The following is a 14705-nucleotide window of genomic DNA, read 5'->3' as shown; positions in this document are numbered from 1 at the left end:
TAACAATTCTTCAGTAAATTAGCTTGTACAAGTCATTATTGATAATTCTCTATATTGTTTCCTCTCCTTTTGTTTGTTTCCTAGGCTGGCATTGGTACAGATGCAACTATGCATGATCACATAAAAAAGCTACTTGATCGGTGCTATGCAACTAAAGACTCAAACACTCGTTTCTCACCAACAAATCTTGTAATTATTATTTCCTGTGGCATTCATACACATTTATTGTTTCTTTTCTAAAAATTGTTCCGATTTTTCCTTTTGATCTGTACTCACTATATGACTGATTTGGTAAAATCAAATAAGCAATATCCTGTTTGATTTTTTCCCTTTTCAAAATTAAACAATGATTTAGTTTATTATGTGCTTTATTTAATTGCAGGGTGAGGCACTAGTAATGGGATATGATGACATGGGGTATGTTGTTGTTGTTGTTTACTTTTCCATTTAATATTCAAGAAACATCTAAAATTTGATATCAACTTGTTGGCTCTGAAGATGTATTCGTTTGATAAAAGTGAATATGCAATTAGGTGATTTTGCATTGGTATTCTCTTTTTTTAGCTCTTTAATTTAATAGAATTAGTTTTGCTTTTCTTCTCTACTTCTTTGTCCTGCTTTAATCATTTGGATATTCTAGATTCTTGAGTGACGTAGAAGCTGCAGCACTTAATTATGAAGAAGCACAAGACAAATCTAGAAGGAACAAGAAAGTGAAGATTTCTTCTGCTTGAATTTAGCTATTTTCTTGTTTGATGATTTCCTAGGTTGTTTCCCAGTCAATTAATGATTTCTAGTGGATTATTATTGTTAGGAAGAGTCTCACAGGGTATATAGCTATTAGATAAGGTTATTTTGGGTTTTCCTTGCTATTTTTTGTCTGAGGTATTTTTTTGTAATTTCAGGGTTTTATTGGCTGCTGACCTAAATAGAACCCCTATATTAAGAACATTATTAGCTGCTGTTCAAAGGAGAAAAAAGGAGGATATTCAATTACTTCAAGCTTAAGAAAGTTGTTTCTTTCTTTCTTCACTCTATTTTCTTCATTCTCTTGAATTTCTCAAGCCGTTTGGGTGACTTTTGCTGTAAAAATCACTAGAACAATGCTTCCCATGATGGATCTGAGATTCTCTCAGCCATCAAACAGTTACAACAGCAACAAGTTGTGCCCTTTCAAGGTTTAGAAGCTGCTATTAGGCAGTTGACTGAAGCAATCGCTAGGACTAATCTTCATCCGCCTAGTACAGCCCCAACCCAAGAAGAAAGTAGGGGTTTGCCTGCTGTACCAGCAAGGAGAGTTGATCTAGGGAATCAGTTTCAGCCACAAGTGGTGGCCCGGCCCCAAGAACAACCACGTTTCCAAGCCCCACCAACAGCCCTTGATTTTAGTGATGAAGAGCCTATTATTGATGAAGAAGAGGTTTTGGGAGATGATGTTCATTGGGATTTTCTAGAAGAAGAGAGGTGTTTTGGTGTTGTCAAGCGTATTCTACATGCATCTAAGCAACCAATACGTGACACACAAAGAGAAGAAGATCTTCAAGACACGGTGTAGAATAAAGGATATGGTGTGACTTAATTATTGATAGTGGGGAAAAAGTGAATGTCATTGCTAAATCAATTGTAGAGCTGTTGGGCTTGCCAACAACACCTAGCACCGATCCCTTCATTGCTAGTTAGGTGAAGAAGTTCAGGCAAAAAAGGTTTCATAACACTGCAAAGTGGCTTTCTCTATTGGTAATTGTAGAGAGGATGGGCCAAATGGCCCATAGGCTGTTTATTCTTTCTTACCTTTTATATTCCTTTCTGTAATGGACCTTATTTTGGGTCCATCCTTTCTATGTTATGTTCTTTTAATTTCTTGCCCAACTAAGGGTCTCCTTGTAATATTCAAGTTTAACTTAATAAAATAGTATTAAGGTGTAGGAGAAGAGAGTAAGGTTCGAAACTCTCATTCTCTGAACCCTTATTGTCGCCATCTTCTTCTTCACCTTCTACTCCATAGAAGAAGAATTTTCTGCTGTTCCTTTTTTATTTCTGCATCTATTCTAAACAGTCCCCCATTCCTAAGGACTGTTTTTCTTCTGTAATGTATATTTTGATGAATTACCATTTGATGTTATGGATATTGATGTTACCCTCCTTATTTTGGGAAGACTTCGGCAATTCCGTTATGATGTCACTCATAGGGTGAAGGATAACCTTTATATTTTCACTAAAGATAAATAGATGATTGTTCTTGCACCTTTGGGAATGAGGGATGACCCAAAGCTTCTTAAGTGGAGAGTCGTATCCTTCTTACTCAAAGATTCTTAGAGGAATCTAAAGAGACTGGGCAGATATATGCTATTGTTGCCAAGGGTGAAGGTTCCCCACCTACCGGTGTACCCGATGCCATGGAACCATTATATGAACAATATAAAAGTGTTTTCCCTGAGAAATTATTTGATAGATTGCATCCTATGAGGAAAATACAGCATGCTATTGACTTGATTCCAGGAGCTAGTTTGCCAAATTTGCCACATTATAGAATGAGTCCTAAGGAGCATGAAATACTCCAAGGGCAAGTGGATGAATTTCTAAGGAATGGGTCAAACTAGTACTAGCCCATACGCTGTTCCAGCCTTACTTACACCAAAGAAGGAAGGGAGTTGGAGGATGTGTGTGGACAGTAAGGCCATCAATAAAGTAACAGTTTGATATCGTTTTCTGATTCCTAGGCTAGATGATATGTTAGATATGCTTTATGGGACAGAAATGTTTTCTAAGATTGATTTGAAGAGTAGTTATCATCAAATTGGAACCTGCCCTGGTGATGAACGGAAAATGGCTTTCAAGACAAAAGAAGGGTTGTATGAGTGGAAAGTAATGCCTTTTGGACTTTCCAATGCCCCTAGAACATTCATGAGGTTGATGGACCATGTTTTGAAGCCATTGACTGGCAAGTGTGTGGTAGTATATTTTGATGATATCCTAGTGTATAGCAAGGACGAGGAAGAACACCTACAACATTTGCAAGATGTATTTGGGATTCTCCACCAAAATCAGCTTTATGCCAACCTTAAGAAGTACAATTTTATGGCCAAGCAGCTTGTGTTTCTTGAGTATGTGGTCAGTGATTCAGGCATTATGGTTGATGAGGAAAAAGTTAAAGACTGGTCTTCACCTAAAAATGTACATGAGGTGCACTCTTTCCATGGCTTGGCTGCTTTCTACATGTGATTTGTACGGCATTTCAGTAGCATTGTTAGTCCTATTACTGATTGCTTAAAAAAAAAGGCAGTTTCAATGGACACCTGAGGCAGAAGAGGCCTTCCAATTGATAAAGGAGAAGCTAACCAAAGCTCCTGTACTTGGTTTGCCCAACTTTGATAAGTTATTTGAAGTGGAATGTGATGCTTCAATGACGGGTATAGGTGCTGTACTGTCTCAGGAGAATCGACCTGTGGCTTTCTATAGTGAAAAGTTAACTGAAATAAGAAGGAAATGGTCTACTAATGAGCAAGAGCTATATGCTGTAGTGCAGGCTTTGAAGCATTGGAAGCATTATTTGATCCAAAGGGAGTTTGTTTCTTATACCGATCATCATGCTTTGAAGTATATTAATAACACAAACACTACTAACCATATGCATGCTAGATGGATAGCCTTCTTACAAGAGTTTAGTTTTACTCTCAAGCATAAATCACGGTAACAGAACAAAGTAGCAGATGCTTTGAGTAGGAGGGTTCTTTTGATGAAAACATTGCAGGCAAAAAAGTCGTAGGGTTTGAATGCATAAAAGAACTCTATGCTATAGAAGAAGATTTCCAGGTTGAATGGGAAAAACTCCAAATGGGACATCATAGTGAGTTTGTCTTGCATGATGGTTTTCTCTTTCTAGGAACTCGATTATGCATTCCTAGAGGATCCTTGAGGGAGAAAATCATTAAAGAATTGCATAATGGGGGTCATTTGGGCAGAGACAAGACCATTGAAATGGTGGAGAAACGTTATTATTGGCCACATCTCAATAGGGATGTTGGGGGGTTTGTAAGGTTGCTATGTTTGCAGTTTCCCAGACATCTAAGGGGCATACCCAAAACATAGGGTACATGCCATTGCCTACTCCAGGGGTCCTTGGGAGGATCTTTCCATGGACTTTGTGCTTGGGTTGCTTAGAACTCAAGAGACAACATGATACAATGTTTGTAGTAGTGGATCGCTTCTCGAAGATGGCTCATTTTATTCCTTGCAAGAAGACAACTGATGCATTACATATAGCCAACCTATTCTTTAGGGAAGTGGTTAGACTACATGGCATTCCAAAGTCTATTACCTCATATTGTAACACACATTTCCTTAGCCACTTTTGGAGGATTTTATGGTGACGATTTGACTTTGAGCTACAATTTAGCAGCACTTGTCATCCTCAAACTAATGGGCAGACAGAGGTGGTGAATAAGACTTTTGGTAATATGATACACAGTCTATCTAGTGGGAAGCCTAAACAATGGGATTTAGCTCTTGCACAAGCAGAATTTTCCTATAATAACATGATAAACAGATCTACTGGCAAATCTCCATTTATGATTGTATTTGGATGCATTCCTAGACATACTTTAGACTTGGTGCCACTTCCAAAATTGCCAAGATATATTGTTGCAATGGAGCACTTTGTTGACAAAATCATATCTATTCATGAGGAAGTAAAGAAACACCTAGAAGAGGCCAATGCCAAGTATAAGGAAGCAACTGATCAGCATAGGCTACTAAAGTTTCAAAGAAGGAGATGAAGTAGTGGTGTTTCTAAGGGCCAATTCCCTACAGGGAAATACAACAAGTTGCACCCCAAGAAGATTGGACCCTACAAGATTATGAAAAAGATTAATAACAATGCCTATGTTGTAGACCCTCCTACTTCCATGAGTATATCTAGAACTTTCAATGTTGCTGATCCCTTTGAGTACCATCCACCCATCTCCAAACAAGACTTGAGGGTGAGTCCTCTTCAAGTGGAGGGGACTGATGTAGAGGCTGCAGCACTTAATTATGAAGAAGCACAAGACAAATATAGAAGGAACAAGAAAGTGAAGAATTCTTGTGCTTGAATTTAGCTATTTTCTTGTTTTGATTTTGTTTTGATGATTTCCTAGGTTGTTTCTTAGTCAATTAATATTTTTCAGTGGATTATTGTTAGGAAGAGTCTCACAAGGTATATAGCTATTAGATAAGGTTATTTTGGGTTTTCCTTACTATTTTGGGATATAGGTATTTTTGTAATTTTAGGGTTTTATTGTCTGTTGACCTAAATAGAACTCCTATATTAAGAACATTATTATCTGTTGTTCAAAGGAGAAAAAAAGGAGGATATTCAATTACTTCAAGCTTAAGAAAGTTTTTTCTTTCTTTCTTCACTCTATTTTCTTCATTCTCTTGAATTACTCAAGTCGTTTGGGTGATTTTTGCTGTAAAAATCACTAGAACAGATATGTTAGACCTGTTTGACCCACCTACTACCTCCCCAGACCTTGACCTTCCTATTGCCCTTCGCAAAGGCAAGAGGAAGTGTACAACACATTGTATCTCTAAACATTTGTCCTACAACCTTCTATCCCCTACCTATTATTCTTTTTTTGCCTCTGTTTTTACCCATGCGATTCCCAGGTCTGTACCAGAAGCCTTGTCCAAACCTGAATAGAGGGATGCTATGATGACTGAACTAGATGCTTTGCATAAGAACCATACCTGGGATATTGTGGACTTGCTTAAAGGGAAAGAACCAGTGGGTTGTAAATGGGTATTCACTATCAAATGTCATTCTGGTGGCACTATTGAGAGGTTTAAGGCTCGATTGGTTGCTAAGGGTTACACTCAGATGTATGCTATTGATTACCTTGAGACTTTTCTCCTGCGGCTAAAATGAATTTAGTTTGAGTTTTGTTGTCTCTAGCTACTACGTTTGGTTGGCCCCTTCACCAGTTTGATGTTAAAAATGCCTGCTTGAATGGAGACCTACATGAAGAGGTCTATATGTCTTTACCTCCAGGGGTGTCTGGAAAAGAAATGCAAGGGAAGGTGTGTAGATTGAAGAAGTCTCTTTATGGTCTTAAACAATTCCCTAAAGCTTGGTTTGAGAGATTCAGAGCTGCCCTTGTTTCTTTTGGTTATACACAGATTCAATTTGACCATACTTTGTTTGTGAAGGGAAGAAACTCTTTGGTGACTTTTCTAATAGTTTAGGTTGATGACATTGTGGTTACGAGTAATGTCACTTGGGAAGTGATTGAACTCAGAAGATTTCTTAACATTGAATTTGAGATAAAGGATTTGGGGGATCTCAGATACTTCTTGGGAATTGAAGTTGCTAGATCTAAGGATGGTATCTTCATTTCTCAACACAAGTATGTTCTTGATCTCCTTGCAAAGACTGGTAAACTCGGTGATAAATCGGCTTCTACCCCTATAGACCTAAACCATAAGCTTTCTGCTACTGATGGTGAACTGTTGATTGATAAGGGAGTGTTCTAGAGACTGTTTGGGAAGTTGTTATATCTCTGCATGACTCGGCTAGATATTTCCTATGCAATAAGTGTTATTAGTTAGTTTATGCATTCTCCCAGAGATACACATTTAGCAGCTGCAGAAAGAGTTTTGTGCTACTTGAAAGGTACTCCAGGGAAAGGTATTCTGTTTATCAAGCATGGACACATGAAGCTAGAGGCATACACTGATGCTAACTAGGCCGGATGTATTAATGATAGGAGATCCACCTCAAGATATTGTGCCTTGGTGGCAGGGAACATTGTTTCCTGCAATGGCACATGGAGTGTCAGAACTATTGTGGTTGAGATCACTTTTGGGAGCGTTGGGTATTGACTATGAAAAGGCAATGATACTCCACTTTGACAACTAGGCATCTATTAACATTGCACATAATCCTGTTCAACATGACAGAACTAAGCACATAAAGGTTGATAGACATTTCATAAGGGAGAAAGTTGCTGCAGGGGAAGTTTGCTTGCCATTTATTGCTTTAGAAGTGCAATTAGTTTATGTTTTGACCAAAGGTGTTCCAAAAGGAAAGCTGACACACTATATAAGCAAGCTGGGCATGATTGACATCTATGCTCAGCTTGGGGGGAGTGTAGAGACTGGGCTGAATGGGCCCTAATATATTTTTTATGTTTAAGTAATGTTATATCTGTTTTATGTGTTAATGGGCCTGTTCACCTCTTTTTAAGTTACTACTTTGCTGGCCGCTCACTTAAAGAGCAGACTTGTAATTAGCATGATTAATTAAGTGTAATAAAAGATTACTGAATGGAGAGAGAGATCCATCAAACTCTCTTCTTTTTTCTCTTCTTCTTCTCCATCTTCTTCTATTCTGCTGTAACCTTTCTTTCTCTCTCACTTTTTTTATTTCTTTTATCAGTTTTATAACAGATTTGGAGGACAGACTCACATCTATATGCATTATTATCTTAAATCTTCAGCATTTGATTTAGCCTTTATGACATTTTTGTTATATCTATTTTTGGCCTTTATCGTATTTTGGCAGGCTTATCATATTGATCTGAGTGGGGCCTTCTTGGTCTTTCCTTGACTTCATTTTATTTTTTCTTATTGTCTTTATTAATAAAGCACTTTTGAATTAACAAAAGTTGTTGTTTGAAGGAAACAAACAGTCTAAGGAATTCTTTTATCAATTAGAAGAAAGAAACTGTTGGAAGTGTCATGGAACTTTGGAGAAGTGAAATGGTGAGTTTGGTTGGGGAATGAGTTGGAAATGAGAATTCCTTATGGTTGCTAATAATGCCCTTAAAGAGGGTAAGCAACTTAGAAATGAGATTAAAAGAGAAGGGTTGTTGAACTTTTTTTTCTTTCTTTATCAGTGATTTATCACATTATCCACCTAGTGTAAATTTTGGGGATTAAAAAACTTAAAGATTGTCTTCTCTTCTACTTTGTGTTGAGGTCCAATTAAATTCAAGATAGTTTCGTGTGCTATTTTTCTATGACTTCCTCTATATTTGTTGATAGAGGTGTCGATGAATTATGATTCTAGATCCAAAATTATACTGCATATTCTTTGATTTTTTTTTATGATATGATGATTTTAGGAATAATTTTTTCAGGTATGAGCTCTGGAAACCATACCTTAGATCTATGATGGAATGTGACATGAAAGCAGTGAGCATTGGCACCAAGAGAAAAGCTGAAGTCTTGGAGACTTGCTTGCAGCAGATGAAAGCTTGTTTCTTAGATGTAAGCTGGTTCCAGACTTTTCTTCATCTTTTCATCAAGTATATGATTATTCGGCAGTTTGCAGCTTCTATGTTCTGAATGGTGTTCCTAAACTTACTTTAGCTAACTTGGAGGATATGTGGGAGTGTGGGAGTGTCTTTTAGACAAAAATGTTGGTTGTTACATGTCACACTTATGCTGGCTTGGATTCCAGCACCAAATCACTCTCTAGGAGATGTCTAGAACATCAAAAGGTTCTTATGGTTTGAACAAAATGGTCTATTGTTTTCATCCATTATTTTCACTGGAATATTTATATGAAGTTTTGCATCACCCAAAAGAAATGGAGTAAAATTAGAATCAGGTGGTTGAGGTCATTTAATTGTACTGATTTTTAGCCTCATAAATCCATGTTTGACAGAAAAAATATCCACTTACAGGCAACCAGGCGCATGTTTATGCTTAAGGACAGTCTGAGTGTTAATACTCTAGATGTTATGTGTGTATGATTACACATACTTGTGTTGGTATGTGAAGAAAGGCTCTAGATGTTATGTGTGTATAATTTTGAACCTAGAATTGCTTATATATTTTAACTATTATGTTTATTTTGCATATTTGAATTTTGATAATGGTTATATATTTTAGATAAGAATACTTGGCTGCAGATGGATTTCCTAGTAATGTTGGATATCTTTGTAGGCAAGGTTGAATAAAGTGAAACTCTTGGAAGCCATGGCAATTTTCTTTGAGAGGTACTGGCTTATCATGTTGTGTTGTGGTTTGCAGAACTTGTATTATTCACCTTTATTAAGCATCTTGTTTATCGTTTATGCAGGTGTAACCGACCTGGTACCAATGAGCAGCAGGGTGCTGTTGACATTGTTCGACCATGTAGTGCCTGCCAAGAATCCAATATGGTGTTAAAGCGAAAACCGGTAATTATTTAATTTATGAGCTTTGAGTACTTGGAATTCTCACATGCTAGTGCTGAATCCCAGTGGCTAGGCTGGCTGGGATTTTAAAGGTCTCTTATTCTTTGGTCCCCTAGAAGAACTTGTAAGAACACTTAGATTCATTACAAAGGATTTGCTAACATCATTCAAGAATGGGCCTATCTAGGGAAGGATGTAATCCTCAAGGGAATTCACTATGTCTCACTTTCTAGAGGAAAGTGGTAAATCAAAGTATTGCATGGTTCAAAATTTATCATACTACTTTAGATTCTTGATAATTTTCCACAATTGTAGACAATAATGTAGATGTGCTAAATAGGAAAATACAATTTTTATTATCTTCTTGCACAATCTAGAGGCTCGGCATCCCAAATGAGCCTTTTCTTCAGATGGATCATGAGATCACTCAAGTCCTTTGTCTTATCTTGGGCTCCCTCTAGGTGCTAACCCAAAGGAAAGCAGTTTTTGGACTCTAATCCTGGAGAAGGTTGAAAAAAGATTAGCAACTTGGATAAAGAGCTATATCTCTCTAGTGGGTAGAGTAACTTTGTTAAGAGCCACTCTAGCTAACTTTTCGGTTTATTATCTCTGTATTTAGGATCCCCTCTAGGGAGACAAAGAAATTGGAGAAGCTAATTAGGAATTTCCTGTGGGAGCCAGGGGAAGAGAAAAAAAGATCACTTAATAAGGTGGGAAATAGTGTGAAAGGACCAAGGAAGGTGGGTTGGGGATAGGAAATTTGGATTTAAAGAATATAACTTTGTTAGGTAAATGGTTGTGGAGATGGCCCTTTGGAAAGAGGGAGGTTGTGGCATGAGGTGATAGCTAGTATTCATAGTCGCTTGGAGAATGGTTGGGATGTTGGTGTTTGCCATCAAGCTACTTTGACCACTCTTTGGAAAGTGATTCACAATATCCTTCCCCAATTTCTTAACTTTGTCAAGTATGATGTTTGCTCATGGGATTTTTTTCTCTTTTAGGAAGATGCCTGGGTGGGAAATTTGGCCCTGAAAGACCTTTTCCCTTCTCTCTACTCTATTTCCTTGTTTAAGCATAAGGCTATTTCCAATTATAAAAAGTGTTGAAGATTAATTAGTTTTATGATGTTTGTCTAAGTAGATGTTTTATGTTAGTTGTTAGATAGGAGGTTGTTATGGACGCATTCCTCGGGAAGAAATATCATCGCCGCCGACAGCAGCAGCAGTGATTCAATGTCCTCATCCTACCCAGTTCGGCAACAGCAGTCTTATCCAGATTAGATTAGACTATCTTACTTGTTCTTATCTTATCTTATTAGTTGATTAGATTATCTTATCTTATCAGATTAGGATTAAGAGAGACTTATCTTATCCTTATCAAGATAGAGCAAGAGATCTCCCTAGGATTAGGACTCTTGTAATCTCCTATTTAAGGAGACACCATTATTGAATGAAGATATCGAATATTCAGTCAAGAAGTGAGTTAGGAGAGTTGTGATCTCTTGAACAAATCACCAAGGCGCCAAGATAGGTTCATCAAGAGCAGGAAGGAACAAGGGAAAACAGGTGGTTTTCTCCGTGGACCGACCCGTGACGAAATCTCATTTGCGGCCACTAGCGGCCGCCGACCAAATCTGCCGGAGTCTTCTGGCGAACAGCAGTTCGTCAACCAGGGGGCCGCAGTCATCCCCAAGTACAGCAGGTTAGAATTCTCGTCGTACAACGGCAACGGAGACCCCTTGGGCTGGCTGTACCGGTGCGAGCAGTTTTTTCGAAATCAATGGACAGACGACCGGGATAAGGTAAGCCTAGCCGCCTTTCACTTAACAGAGGAAGCACAACTTTGGTTCTATCGGTTAGAACAGGAAGAACCCGGGCTCAGTTGGCCCCAGTTCAAGTCCTACTGCCTTCTTAGGTTCGGACCCCCATTGACAAGCAACCCCTTAGGTGAGATGATTAACCTTAAACAGACCGGAACGGTGGCAGAATACCAGCGCCAGTTCCAAACCCTCCTCGCAAGGGCATCCTCAGTGCGACCGGACCAGCAGGTGGACATGTTCACGGCAGGGCTGGTAGAATCCCTGCAGGTGGACGTAGAAATGCAGAATCCCCCAAACCTGGTTACAACCATGAACTTAGCCCGCGCGTTTGAGCGCAAGCTGCAACTCAGCCGCAGGACCTACAATATGGGACGTCCACCGAACTCTTGGACACCCCCAAGATCAGCGACAGTGACCCCTTCTTCTGCACCCAGCTGGGAACTGAGATCTCACACAACCAACACCTCTAGATCGGCGACAAGTGCAGGAAGCAACATGGTAGCTCCACCCATTAAACGTTTGACCAAGGCAGAAATGGTGGAATGCCGAGCAAGGGGCCAATGTTTCAACTGCAATGACCTCTACTCGGCAGGACATAGGTGCAAGAGGCTTTTCTGCCTCCTAGTAGATGAGCAAGAGGAGGATGAACAAGAACCCGTCGTATTCGAGCCAGAGATCTCTCTCCACGCGATCACCGGAATAAAAACCTCTTAGACCATACAGTTACAGGCACAGATAGCAGGTAATCCGGTGCGCATACTCGTCGATTCAGGGAGCACACACAACTTCATAAGTGAACATGTCGCCCTTCAATTAAAACTACCAAAGGAACTCCGGCCACGACTACAGGTAGCCGTCGCAAACGTTGAAAGAGTTCACAGTCCGGGAATCTGTAAGGACGTTCAGATACAGGTCAACTCTGAACTATTCTCTGCCGATTTATTCGTACTCTCCTTGGATGGGTTCGATATTGTTCTTGGGGTCAAATCGTTGATTACCCTAGGTCCAATTTTATGGGACTTCAGCGCACTCACAATGACATTCCACTTAAATGGGAAGCAAGTCTCTTGGCACGGTTGCAGGGTTAAGGAGAGGATACCACAGGTCCATGCACTTCAGACAGAACCGGCAGCCATGGAAAGACTCCTCGCCGAGTTTTCAGACGTATTCTAGGAACCCAAGGGACTCCCTCCTCCCCGAGCATGCGACCATCGAATCCCTCTGGTGGCGGATTCAGAACCAGTCGTTGTCCGGCCTTATTGCTACCCTCACCTACAGAAGGAAGAAATAGAAAAACAATGTGCAGAGATGCTGAAACAAGGGATCATACACAAGAGCCACTCCCCCTTCTCTTCGCCGGTTCTGTTGGTGGCGAAACAGGATGGAAATTGGAGGTTCTGTGTTGACTACAGAGAGCTTAATGGTCGGACGGTCAAGGATAAGTTCCCTATTCCCATTGTGGACTAACTGTTGGACGAGCTGCATGGTGCTCAGTACTTCTCCAAGTTGGACCTTAGGTCCGGGTATTTCCAGGTTCGCATGGCTCCCGGCGGCATGAAGAAGACTGCCTTTCGAACCCACCACGGTCACTTTGAATTTTTAGTCATGCCATTCGGTCTCACCAACGCCCCATCCACATTCCAGTCATTGATGAACGAGGTATTTCAGCCCCATCTGCGCAAATTTGTTTTGGTATTCTTTGATGACATCCTCGTTTATAGCAAATCATGGGTAGAGCATGTGCACCATTTGCGGACCGTTTTCGAGCTCCTGCGCCAACACAAACTCTTCCTAAAACAGTCCAAGTGCTCCTTCAGGGAGCGGCAGGTTCTTTATCTAGGCCATGTCATCCACGGGCAAGGTGTGACGGTTGACAGTTCCAAAATTCAGGCTATCAAGGAATGGCCCAAGCCTCAATCCGCCGAGGCCTTACGCGGGTTCCTAGGATTAACAGGTTACTATCGCAAATTTGTACAGAATTATGGACTGTTGACTGCCTCGTTAACCAACCTGTTAAAGAAAAATTCCTCCCAGTGGGATGACGCAGCCGATGCAGTTTTTCTGACACTGAGGGATGCTCCGTCTTCCATCCCAGTCCTGCAATTACCAAATTTCGCTCTTGAATTTACAGTCGAGTGCGACGCCTCTAGAATGGGTATCAGGGTCGTGTTACAGCAGCAAGGACACCCGATTGCTTTCTTCAGCCGCAGGCTGGCCGACCGACATCTGAAACTTCTAGCCTATGAGCGCGAACTAATCGGCCTAGCTAGAGCCGTCCAGCACTGGAGGCCGTACTTGTGGGGGCGGTCGTTCGTCGTCAAAACCGACCATTACAGCCTCAAATACCTGTTGGAACAATGCCTCACCACTTCCCCTCAGCAACATTGGGTTAGCAAACTCCTCGGGTTCGATTTCCGGGTGGAATACAAGGCGGGAACCTCAAATCGCGCAGCCGATGCCTTGTCTAGGCGCGATGAAGACGCGATGTCTCTGTGTGGAATTTCCCAACCCCGGATCTCTCTGTTAGACGACATCAAGAAGGCAATGCCACAGTCTCCGGAATGGTCGCTCCTGGTCCAGAAGATCCAGTCCAGCGCTGTCGACTCCAATTGGTCCCTTCAGGACGGGTTGGTACTGTATAAAGGTCGGATACATCTTCCGCCAGACTCCCTGTTTCTTCCCACCATCATCGCCAGCATCCATAACTCCACCCATGAGGGCGTTCAGAAAACGTTGCACAGCGTCCGGGCTGATTTCCATTGGCAAGGTATGAACACTTCTATTCGGGATTTTGTCCAAAATTGCCCCACGTGCCAACAACATAAATGGGAAAACCTGCACCCGGCAGGCCTCCTTCAGCCCTTTTCGATCCCGACACAGATTTGGGCCGACATCTCCATGGACTTCATCGAGGGGCTACCCAAGGTAGGTGGCAAATCTGTCCTCTTCGTGGTGGTAGATTGCTTTTCTAAATATGCCCACTTCATTCCTCTATCACATCCATACAGTGCCACTTCAGTTGCCCTCACCTTCTTTACGCATGTTTTCCGCTTACATGGGTTACCAGAATCCATCGTCAGCGATAGGGACCCGATTTTCACTAGTGCCTTCTGGAAGGAGTTATTTCGGCTACACGGCACCACCCTAGCCTTCTCCTCAGCATATCATCCACAGACCGACGGTCAGACGGAGGTGGTAAACCGCACGATCGAGATGTATCTCCGTTGCTTCGTAGGGGATCAACCGCGACGGTGGGTGGATTGGATTCCTTGGGCTGAGTACTGTTACAACACAGCCTACCATTCTTCCCTCGGCATGACCCCTTTTCGCGTCGTTTATGGCCGGGACCCTCCTCGCTTGCTGTCCTATGAACCCGGTTCTACTCGTTTGGAGGAAATTGATCACTCCTTACAAGAACGCGACGCCCTCCTAGCCGACGTACACCTTCGCTTACAGCAGGCCCAGCTCCGCATGAAGCTCACCTATGACAAGCACCATCGGGAATTGTCGTTCGAACCAAGACAATTTGTTTGGTTAAAACTCCAGCCCTACCGACAATGCTCCTTGCGCCACAAGGCTGCCCCGAAACTGGCCCTTAAGTTCTATGGCCCCTTCAAGGTTCTACGGCGGATTGGCAGTGTGGCCTACCAATTGGAATTACCGGAGAACAGCCGGATTCATGATGTTTTCCACGTCTCCTTGCTGAAACCATTTACGGGTGTTCC

The 14705-nt window shown here is 41.3% G+C and overlaps 1 protein-coding gene across 1 annotated transcript in view; it reads left to right on the top strand.

Annotated features, from left to right (window-relative positions):
• Positions 1–14705, top strand: part of TOP3A (topoisomerase 3alpha) — a 100169-nt gene that overhangs the window by 51478 nt on the left and 33986 nt on the right. The window contains exons 13-17 of the mRNA XM_010271997.3: positions 85–189; positions 383–417; positions 8118–8247; positions 8929–8981; positions 9065–9164. Of these exons, the coding sequence (XP_010270299.1) occupies positions 85–189; positions 383–417; positions 8118–8247; positions 8929–8981; positions 9065–9164 (423 nt within the window). The remainder of the gene's footprint in view (positions 1–84; positions 190–382; positions 418–8117; positions 8248–8928; positions 8982–9064; positions 9165–14705) is intronic.

Source organism: Nelumbo nucifera, chromosome 5 (genome assembly GCF_055504915.1).
Source record: "Nelumbo nucifera cultivar China Antique chromosome 5, China Antique-T2T, whole genome shotgun sequence".
Classification (NCBI taxonomy): domain Eukaryota; kingdom Viridiplantae; phylum Streptophyta; class Magnoliopsida; order Proteales; family Nelumbonaceae; genus Nelumbo; species Nelumbo nucifera.
This window is presented reverse-complemented; position numbering and strand designations above follow the sequence as displayed.